The 11,581-nt window shown below is 40.7% G+C and overlaps 1 protein-coding gene across 1 annotated transcript; it reads right to left on the bottom strand.

Annotated features, from left to right (window-relative positions):
* Window positions 1-1,446: 1,446 nt before the first annotated feature.
* On the bottom strand, window positions 1,447-11,327 carry LOC137498922 (craniofacial development protein 2-like). The gene is made up of 2 exons (XM_068226762.1): window positions 6,334-11,327; window positions 1,447-6,289 (listed from the first exon to the last, which is right to left on the bottom strand). The coding sequence occupies exon 2, from the start codon at window positions 5,991-5,993 to the stop codon at window positions 5,067-5,069; it is 927 nt and encodes a 308-aa protein (XP_068082863.1). The 5' UTR covers window positions 5,994-6,289; window positions 6,334-11,327; the 3' UTR covers window positions 1,447-5,066.
* Between the last annotated feature and the right edge of the window lie 254 nt (window positions 11,328-11,581).

The raw sequence follows: 11,581 nt of genomic DNA, 5'->3' as shown, positions 1-11,581 counted from the left end.
TGTTTGGCAATCAGCTGAAATTATACATTGGCTTGAGATGCTTAGTATTACAGTTCAATACGGACAAAAATGAAATTTTTAGGTTTAAATTACAGAAAGGTCTTGGGTCTCATTTAGAATTATTACCGTGTGTTTGTGGAACACGGAACTTGATTGTCGGCACTGATTTAAACAACCTGATATAAGACATAGCTGAAATGAGAATATGTTTGACATTGAAAATATTTAGAACTTCCTGGTTTAGTTTATATGTTCCTGCAGTGTTTTAGGATAGATGGATAAACTTATTAGTAGGTTTAAGTTGGCAGAAGAGCTGGGGGAACATCCTTCATTATGGATCACTTGCTGATGCAGTCGTAACTGTCGTCGACTATTGTTCATGTAGAATGGTGATGGTATGGCCTTGGCTTATGAAAACGTGCATTGAAGGGGTTCGGTTTGTACCAGCTCACGCTGACTTGCTGTTCACAAGCACAGTTGAACAGATCGCAACCCACTCTCCTAACAGCGGGTCAGCCTGAGCGAGCACCATGGCCTCTCTTTCCTTGCATTTGTATTTCCATCACCTTTCTTGGCAGTCTTTCATCACTCATTCGCTTTATGTGCCCAAATCATCTTGGTCGGCGTCCAGCTACATGGCTAAATGGTTAGCTTGCTGTCCTTTGGTCACAGAGGTTCCGGGTTTGATTCCCGGCAGGGTCGGGAATTTTAACCATCATTGGTCGATTTCTCTGGCACGGGGGCAAGGTGTATGTGTTGTCTTCATCATCATTTCATCCTCATCACGACTCGCAGGTCGCCTACAGGCATCAAATCAAAAGACCTGCACCTGGCGAGCCGAACATGTCCTCGGACCGGCACTAAAAAAGCCATACGCCATTTCATTTCATCTTAGTCGGCTCTTCTCTATTCTATTAGTCATTTTTTCTGCTCCAGTTTCTTCCCGGATTTTTTCATTCCTTAATTTGTCTCTTTTACTCTTCTGTATCATATGCCTCAAGAACTTCATTTCGGCTGCCTGTATTTGACTCTCACCCTTCTTCGTCATTGTCCAAGTTTCTGCTCCGTAAGTTGTTATGGGTGCATAATAAATCTTGAACATAGTTTCCTTTGCTTCCATTGGCACATGTTTGTCCCATAACATGTTTCTTACACAATGATAGAAAGAGCTTCCGGCTTGAATCCTCTTACTAATCTCAGTATCCAGTCAAGCATTCTCTATTAATTCACTCTCCAGGTATTTGAACGTCTCCACTACTTCCAGGGGCTTGTCTGCAAGTCAACCTTATCCTACTTTCCAGTATCGTTACTGCCAGTCAAAATTGAGTTCTGCTGTTATCTTAATGTTAGTCACACTGAGTTGGTAAGTTTCCATTATAATAGCAGGCCACTATGCCTAATGCCGCTCACATTTTAGATAGGTAAATATGTTTATAATGGCGGGCATACTTGTCTACTCCCAAACACAATCGGTTAGGGGAGTATTGAACAAAATTGCATGCTCCCTTGACTTCTGCCAGTCAAATTGAGAAGGTAATTGTTCATTACAATGGTAGTCCCTCCTTACTAATGCCACTTGCACAGGAGTTGGAAAAGGATCCCATTCCTATTGCCAGTCAAAGTTGATGTGGAGAGTAATGATTACAAAAGCAGATGTCCTCCAGCTGAGAGTCACTATCGATTTGTAAAATATTACTAATAATGGCAGACACACACTTTCGACATTGCTACAAATCTACTTCAATGAATATGTATAGATTGATATACGAAGTATATGCATGTTTACAATATTGCAAAGCTTCATTTCATATCGACAAATGGATTGTACCATAAGACGCCTCATGTAGCGGTCTAAATGGCTGGTCTTATGATTTTTTCCTCGTATCGCATCTATTTATGGGTAAGATTGAGGTAGAAACGTTAAATAGGGTAAATTTGGGTAAGATTTTCTCACAGTGCATTACTTTTGGATACTTATGTGATAGCTGCAAACATAGAATTTGGCTCACAAATGGATACTGGGTGGACCAATGTTTGTGTAGAATTCGATGATTCTATATTTCGTATAAGTTACTCGAACTATGAATTATATGTGTACAAAGTGCAAAGTGTACGAACAGTCGAGAAATACAGACAAATCTAACATATAAAGAATAGAGATACAACAAAACGTCATAGGACCAAAGTTGTAGATCACTCCAAATTGAACTGTGATTGTGTCATCCGTTTTGTGATACGACTTACCGTTTAGCCACAAAATTCCTCGAAACGAAGGTCTGCACCGGCATTAAAATTGCCTCAATATTTCGATATATTTTGGGGGTTAAATGTGAAATATTTAAAGATCTTGGAAGCTTTCCATTGGTTACAGGCTGGGACATATAATTTTGCCGAATTTCAATATTCTGTCTCCTCTGGCTGATTGTGACGCAATCTTGCTTTGGAAGCAAGGGTAAAAATGAGAACTTTCAAGAGACTGAAGCTAACAAATTTGCAGATGGTGATTATTACACCTGAAGTGGATAACTGTAGGAAAATTTTGCCAAAATAGTCAATGTACAGACACACGGGCGTTAGGATTTTATTTACATACATAAGGAATGTGCTCCACGTACGACATCTTTTATAGGCTATGTCCGCTGGACTTCGCCTGCAAAACTGATCGTTCATTACATCTCCCTTATTAACCCTCCTATCGTAAAAAATACTTGCTTACTTACTCCTCGGCGCTACAGCCCTTGTAGGGCCTTGGCCTCTCTGACGATTCTAGCCCAATCTTCATGATCTTCTGCACGCCTCCTCCATCTTCTTATTCCCATCTTTCTTATATCCTCCTCCACCTCATCCAGCCATCTTTTCCGGGGTCTTCCTCTCCATCTTCTACCACCTGGATTTCCTTTGTAGATCTTCTTGACAGCCCTATTATCTGGCATTCTCTCCACGTGTCCCAACCCCCTTAATCTGTTGCTTTTTATTTTGGTTACGATACTTGGATGTCCATAGAGTTCTTCCAATTCCTTGTTTTTCCTTCTTCTCCAAAATTCCCCTTCCTTCACTGGGCCAAAAATCTTGAGGATTTTTCTCTCCCATCTGCTCAACAGTTCTTCATCTGCTTTGGTCAATGACCGTGTTTCAGAACCATAAGTTACCACTGAATATTGAATTTTCACGACCGCATTGTAATCGAAACAGACTTTCAACGTATTAGGTCGTGTAACGTACATGTAGTACGTGTTGAAGAGATGTTAAGTACAGAACAAAAATGGCCAACCGGACACCCGTGGGATCCGAACCCACAACCTCCCGATTTTGCGTCGGTTGCTCTGGTCGTAATACTGTTCGATAGACTGTCAACTTTAATCTTCTACCAAGGCTGTGTGATCTAAAGACTTTCAGTAAAGCTAAGTAAGCCCTATTGCCTGCAGCAATCCTCACTTTTATTTTCTCTTTTATGTCATTATCTTTTGTCACCAGCACTCCTAAATACTTAAACTTTTCACATCTCTCGTAGTTAATTCCATTCAATTGTATGCACTTGTCTTCCCTAACTATGGTCCTCCTAGATGCAAACAGGTAATGAGTTTTGTCATTATTCACTCTTAGGCCTTTTTCTCTTCCTCCCTTTTCTAATCTATCCAGTCCTTTCTCTAGGTCTTTCAATCTTCTAGAAGGCATATCAACATCATAGCATACGCCAGATTCTGTGTTACACGGTTGAACAGCGTACCGCCTTGATTACTGACCTCTACCTTTCTCATCACACGCTCCAAAACCACATTGACCTATCTGTGTCGGTGTAACGTAAAGCCCCTAGCAGAAAACCACATTGAAGAGCAGGGTAGATAGCACATCCCCTTGCTGCAAACCTTGGTAGATAGCACATTCCCTTGCTGCAAACCTTGGTTTACTTTAAACTCTTTAGTAAGACTTCCTTCTATTTTAACCATGTATTTAGTACCCGTTAGGATCATTTGTACCAGTCTTATCAATTTAGTTGGGAACTCCATGTCCATCATTGTTTGATACAGTTTCCTCCTTTTCACACTATCATAAGCCTGCCAAAAATCCACAAACAGCTGATGCACATCCACATTATATTCATAGCATTTCTCCATTATTTGCCTGACAGTGAAGATGTGATCTGTTGTTGATCTACCCTGTCGAATGCCACTTTGGTAATCTCCTAGAATCTGCTCAACCAGTGGCTAGGACCTTATAGACCACACTAAGCAAAGATATACCTCTATAATTTTCACAATTAGCTTTATCTTTCTTCTTATGAATTGGGCAAATAATTGCTAAGCTCCAGTGCTCTGGCATTTGTTCTGTTTCCCAAACTTCCACAATTAGTTGGTGAACAAGTTGCGTCAACTGTCCACACCCGTATTTAAAATTCTCAGCCGAGATGTTATCACTTCCTGGAGCCTTATTATTCTTCAAGTACTTAATTGCCATCCTTACTTCTTCTATAGACAGTACAGGCACTGGTTTTAAATCTAGGCTAGGATCTTGCCAAGGCTGCCCATCCTCTTCCAATCTTACTGTCTCTGCAGCCATATTCAACAGTTCACTAAAGTATTCCGCCCATTGGTCAAGAATCCGGTCTCTTCCCCCAATCATGTTTCCTTCTTTATCTCTACAGAATACAGCATGTGGTTGAAAACCTTTCTGTAAGTCCTTTATTTTCCCATAGAACTTCTGTACTTCTTGCGTATCATATTGTTCCTCCAAATCTGTAATCCATTTCCTCTCTGCCTCTCTCTTCTTTCTCCTACAAATTCTGTCTGCCTCTTGCCTCCTCAATTCTTCTGCATATATTGTTTTCCTGCTAAACATTTTCTTCCTTGCTTCATTTCTCTCCTCAATCGCTCTTCTGCAATCATCATCAAACCATCCTTGCCTTTCAGTCTTTGCTTCCACTCCTAGTACTTCATCCGCAGTTTCCTGCAATGCATCCCTCAATAAAGTCCACTTTCGTTCGATGTTTTCCACTGCCCAGCTTTGTTGTTTAGCCTCCAATTTTTTCTCCATCCTGGATTCATATAGCTGCGCAGTTTCGTTATCTTTCAATTTTGAGACCATATATCTCCTTGGAGCTTTCCCTTTCTTACCAGATCTGTAAGTTGCAATACGTTGCCTGTATTTACCCGTACCAAGTAATGGTCTGAATCACAATTAGCTCCCCTACAACTGTCAACTTGTAGTATATCAGATACATGTCTCCTATCGATTACTACATGATCTATTTGATTAAAGGTGACGCCATCTGGTGAACACCAAGTGGCTTTCCATATATTCTTTCTCTGAAACCATGTACTCTTCACCACCATCGAGTTTCCCATGGCAAAATCAATTAGCCTCTGTCCATTATCATTTGACTCATCATGATGCAAACTTTCCTTCCCAACTGTCTCCCTATAGGCTTCTTCTTTACCCACTTTAGCGTTGAAATCTCCAAGTATGATTTTTACATCTTGTCTTGGGATGCATTCTATTTCTTGTTCCAATTGTCCATAGAACATATCTTTCTCCTCAGCCTCTTCTGTAGGTGCAAAGACACACACAAAGGTGATATTGAAAAAAGGGGCCTTCATCCTTAGCGTGCATATTCTTTCATTTACAGGTTTAAAATTCAAAACTGCTGACTTATATCTGTCTTCCACTAGGAAGCCTTTGCCACCTATTGTACCCCTGGCTCCACCACTGTGCAGCACTGTATATCTACTACTTCTAAAAACACCATTTCCTTTCCATCTGACTTCCTGAATTGCTGCTATTCCAATATTATATTTCTCCATTTCTTGTTTCAGACTGTTTAGGGCTCCTGGTTTATTCAGGGTTCGTACATTCCAGGTTGCTATGTACATATCATATTTCCGTTTGCATCTTCCATTTCCTCGCATGGGTCGTTTACCATTATCATCAGTCCGGCTATTCTTGTCTATGAGTTTCATAACGAGTTGATTTTTCCGATATAGGGTTGTTAGCCCCATGATCAACCCCCAACCTGGAGGACCAGGGTATCCCTCTTAGTCTGGCCTATCACCTTTGACCTTTCCGGCTTGGGTGGCCCTACCAGGAGCTTATGCTCCCAGCGGTATAGCTCTCAGGATCACTTAGGCATGCAAGCTCCCACATCGCGACAAGATGAATATGCCAGCGTGGGAGTATAATAAATAATGCACATTAGAAAAAAGTTTTAAAAATCGATTTCTATCAAGGTTGGTTGATTTCCAGTCAGGTTGGCCGTGTATATATTGTGGTAGAGTAAAATTACTGTTCCGGTTCCCTATAAACCTCCAGTCCATTCCGGGAATTTGACATGGTATGGACCTAAAAACCTACCTTTGGACAGGTGGATGCTAAATATGAAGTTTGGTTGAAATATCTCCAGTAGTTCTCAAGTTATAAGAAATATGCTTTACACGCACCCACTCTTGAGGCAAGTCCGCTGGTACTTACACCGAAAAAGGTCCGTTAATTATATCTCCCTTATTAATCTTCGTATCGAAATGATGCACATGAGAAAAAAGGTTCAGAAATTGATTTCCATTAAGTTTGGTTGTGTATATTTTGTGGGAGGGCAAAATTGTGGTTTCAGCCTCGTATAAACCCCCAGTCACTTCAGGGATTTAGAAACAATATTGGCCCTAAAACCTGCCCAAGGACAGGTGAATTCTAAATATGTTTGATAGAAATATATCCAGTAGTTTTCAAGTTATAAGAACTCAGATAAACAAACAAACACCAAAGCTAAAAAATATGCAGATGGACATTATACCTGAAACAGATAACTGAATGAAAATTTTGCCAAAATAGTTAATGTACAGAAACAAGGTCGTTACGATTTTATTTATATAGAATATTTATTTTTTTATTATTATTTATGTCTTTACAGTAGAATCTTGTTAATTCGTAACCTGTTAATTCAAAATCCCACCTAATTCCAAGAAGTTCTCATTCCCAGAAACATGAGGTACGGTTTTGCATGCTATTTAAATTGTTTAATTCGAAATACGGATAATTCTAATTACAATGTCGGTCCCATTACCGAAATTCAGACTTTTAATTCGAAACTGCCTTTACATTTTAAAACAAAAGTATGTTACTGAGTAATTTCAAATCAAAACTCACCCACATCGTGATAGAACGCGTCTTCCGGAAAGTGCAGGGGTAGCTTTCTGCACTTTCACTCACTTTGGTGTGTCTACATTGTGCTTCGTATTTGCTGCTTCGAGTAAAAATTGTACTTCTTTTGTATTCAGCGTTTTCAGGAACGCCAATATATTAAGTAGCAGGCAATGTGTGGAGAAGCAGAATCTGTGAACACTGGCGATGTCGACAGTTGACGAAAAAGTGTGGCTCATATAATCAATTCTTATGCACCAAACAATATTGTCAGTGCCGATGAAACTGCATTCTTTTAATGCCAACCCCAAAGGGACGTAGTATTTTAAAAGAGAGAAGTGCCAGCCGGGAAATCGTACAAGGGTGGGGGTCAATGTACTGTGTTGCAATGCACACAGAAGCGAGAAACTTTGTCCCCTCATCATAGGAAAGGTTGATAAGCCACGATGTTGTAAGGGCGTCGGGAACTTTCTATGCAAGTGCAAGGCATCTAAAATATGAAACAGTATAGTAATCCAAAAGCCAGCCCCGTGGTGGAGGGGTAGCGTGCCTGCCTCTTACCTGGAGGCCCCGGGTTCGATTCCCGGCCAGGTCAGGGATTTTTACCTGGACCTGAGGGCTGGTTCGAGGTCCACTCAGCCTACGTGATTAGAATTGAGGAGCTATCTGACGGTGAGATTGCGGCCCCGGTCTAGAAAGCCAAGAATAACGGCCGAGAGGATTCGTCGTGCTGATCACACGACACCTCGTAATCTGCAGGCCTTCAGGCTGAGCAGCGGTCGCTTGGTAGGCCAAGGCCCTTCAAGGGCTGTAGTGCCATGGGGTTTGGTTTTGGTTTGGTATAGTAATCCAAAAAATAAAGGATTTTGCACAGGAGAGCCAGCATAATTTGTCCTCGTCTTTGAATCGTGTGTTTTTTCTTTCGTTGCGTGAAGTTATGTTTGACACTGATTTATTCAAGTGCATTATTTCAACACTGTAAATGCACCTTGTTGGATACATTTCGGATAAATTTGTTTTTCATGGCATTTGAATGGTTTAAACTAGGATTCAGTTTGATTGCATGCATTAATGGGTCTTAGAATACTCCGTGACGCGGCAAGGGTTGGCATTACCGGGCGACTTGGTCGTGCGATTAGGGGCGCGCAGCTGTGAGCTTGCATCCAGGAGATCGTGGATTCGAATCCCACTGTCGGCAGCCCTGAAGATGTTTTTCCGTTCCCATTTTCACACCAGGCAAATTAATATTTTTTTTTGTTTTGCTAGGGGCTTTATGTCACACCGACACAGATAGGTCTTATGGCGACGATGGGATAGGAAAGGCCTAGGAGTTGGAAGGAAGCGGCTGTGGCCTTAATTAAGGTACAGCCCCAGCATTTGCCTGGTGTGAAAATGGGAAACCACGGAAAACCATCTTCAGGGCTGCTGATAGTGGGATTCGAACCTGCTATCTCCCGGATGCAAGCTCACAGCCGCGCGCCTCTACGCGCACGGCCAACTCGCCCGGTGGCAAATTAATTAAGGTCACGGCCGCTTCCTTCCCACTCCTAGCCCTTTCCTATCCCATCGTCGCCATAAGACCTATCTGTGTCGGTGCGACGTAAAGCCGCTAGGAAAAAAAAAAAAAAAGGTGGCATTTCTGAATGAAGAGAGAGACGCCATGGCAGGAAATCGTACAAGGATCGAGAGACTTATTGTGTTGTAATTCAGATGGAAGCAAGAGACTTTCTTCCCTGGTCATAGGAAAGTTCAATTAGCCATGATGTTTTAAAGGCATCAGGTACTTTTCCTGAAAGTACAGGCATATAAAATGCATAGAGTACAGTAATCCAATGAATAAAACAGTTGCACCACAGGGGAGCCAGCATTTCTCCTTATCTTCGAATCATGCTTCCCCCCCCCGTTGTGTGAGGTTATGTTTGTGAGTTATCCCAGTGCATTATCTGAATACTCTAAATGCACCTTGTTGGATACATTTTGGGAATAGTTCTTTTTTCATGGTATTTGAAAGGTTTGAACTGTGAATCAAGGTAAATGCAGTGAATGCAGTAAAAACGACCTCAGAATATTTTGTGACGCGGCAAGGGTTGACACTTCTGAATTACGAATTGGTGGTTAATTCGAAGTCCAATTTTTGAGTCCCAGCGACTTCGAATTAACGAGGTTTTGTTTCTTTCTTTCTTTCTTTCTTTCTTTCTTTCTTTCTTTCTTTCTTTCTTTCAACAGGATAGATGCCTTTTACACATACTATAATCTGATGGGAGGAAGTTTAATAAACAGATTGTATCAATGAGATAAGTTGAAAACATTTCCACATTTATTAAGACTTTGAGCACAGAACTTCAACATAAAAGTTTTTACACTTATTCATCCATTCCTGTGAGGAGGTGGGGAGGGGAAGGGGGTTGATTTGATATAATCCATGTTCTTTCAAGAACGAAACATGTCATTCTATCCTTCTTCTTGTCCGTTTCACCCACTTTAGGGTACAATAGATCAATCAGTGGTATATTTTCAGTTATATCTTTGTCACTAAATTTATTGTTTACTTTTTCCAGGCTTTTTCTAGTATTTATTAATCTTGCATTACCAAGCGACTTGGCCGTGCGGTTGTGGTAGCGGAGCTCTGAGATCGCATTTGGGATAGTGGGCTCGTATCCCACTCTCGGCAGCTCGATGGATGGTTTTCCGTGGCTTCCCAAATTCACACCAGATAAATGCTGGGACTGTACCTTAAGCAAGGCCACGGCCGCTACCTTTTCCATCCTTGCGTCCCCGAAAACCTTCTTCATTGTGTTAGTGTGACATTATACCACTAGTAAATTAAAAAATCCTGCATTACTTTCAACAGACTAGAAAACTTCAAGGCTGTTCGTTAAGTTGAAACTGAAAAAATAATGGCTGCAACTAAGCAAATTTGTATAAGTATTCACATATAACTCATCTGACTTAAGAACCTCTCATCATTTTGTATGTTTCCTTTTAAATGTCTGGATAAGAAAACTTTGTCCTCAATGTACTTCCAGTAATATTTTTGCAATATTGAAATTTTACATGCGGATTGGGGAAACAATGTAATTTTGTTTTCATCATTTCATTAGTATGAAATATGTTGCCACATATTAGATATGAAACTTACTAGTGATAACTCATGAGAACCAAGGGGTAAATAAAGAAATATAATATGTTCTTAGTGTGAATTTTAGTAGAGATAAACAAGACGTCAGCTGTAATACCCAATGTCTTTGTAGGCAGACCTGCATTACAGTTTTGGATCTCTGATGCATAAGCCCATGCACACGAGTACAATTGCTACATGTTACAATATATGAAGAAGAGTAGAATGATCCATCAATTGGAGCGTTCCCTTCCCCAGGAAATCTCACTTCATTTTGAAGTTCATACACATGCTATCGGTCAAAGTAAATGTGGAAGCAGTTGCAGTGGTGCTGTACAAGGCAAATGGGAAAGACTCAAACAAACAAACAAACAAACAAACACCTCAGGACAGTGCACAATGAAAGGCAATACATTTAACACGTTAGCTGCCACGCTACAGCTGATGACCCCCAACTTAAGTACCATTTTGAACAAAAGATGGTCTCTCCATATTTCCTATTTTATTGTGCATGTGTACTGGTAATAAACCATAAACGTGCCAAAAATGTTAATGTTCAGAGCTAACAGGCACATTGATTTTTGATGATTACAAGCATTTGAAATAAAACGGCTGAACCGATCGGGCACTGGCCATTGTTTGGCTTTTCGCAGGAGATTTTGCACGAGAACTTTATGCCACATCGTTTATTTTCACTACGTCCAAGTCTGTTGTGTGTAAAATGAGTGATTACTTAGATGCAGCCAGGGAGCTGGCTGGCTAGAGACCCGAAACCAAACGCTGTAGCCCGCCGCTGACGGTTGCCTCCTGTGGGATACAGACTTGCTTTGCTGCATTGGCCAGCCAAGACTGGCTACCAACTAGAATAAGGTCAGGACATTTACTTTCGGTCATTACAAACACTTAAAATAAAACTGCCGACCTGATCGGGCACTGGCCTTTGTTTACTTTTACACAGGAGATTTGGTGCGAGAACTTCCGATTTTAGTGATTTTAAGGATAATGATGATAGTAAGACACTGGTTATGATGAAAGTGCAGATCTTGACCAACAAAAAAAAAAATAGAAGAAGAAGAAGAAGAAGAAGAAGAAGAAGAAGAAGAAGCTGTACCTATCTTCCGATATTGCAGTGGCAGGGTAATGTGTATAGTCAAATCGTGCACAATTTTGATGGTGCAAATAGTGGTATTACTCTAGCCTTGTTACAAAACACACCAACGGCGTAGGATATTTTTCACTTATTATTTTCATCCGTTCTTATGCAAGAAATAGCAAATGAAACAAATAAATATTACGATTTTGTTTTGGAAAAAATTACACGGAGTTCAAAATCAC

The sequence above is a fragment of the Anabrus simplex genome, chromosome 3 (genome assembly GCF_040414725.1).
Source record: "Anabrus simplex isolate iqAnaSimp1 chromosome 3, ASM4041472v1, whole genome shotgun sequence".
Lineage (NCBI taxonomy): Eukaryota > Metazoa > Arthropoda > Insecta > Orthoptera > Tettigoniidae > Anabrus > Anabrus simplex.
This window is presented reverse-complemented; position numbering and strand designations above follow the sequence as displayed.

What these genes read in the sequence shown, in the direction of transcription:
- LOC137498922 (XM_068226762.1), bottom strand. Translation starts at nt 5,993, where the DNA reads ATGGGGCTAACAACCCTATATCGGAAAAATCAACTCGTTATGAAACTC.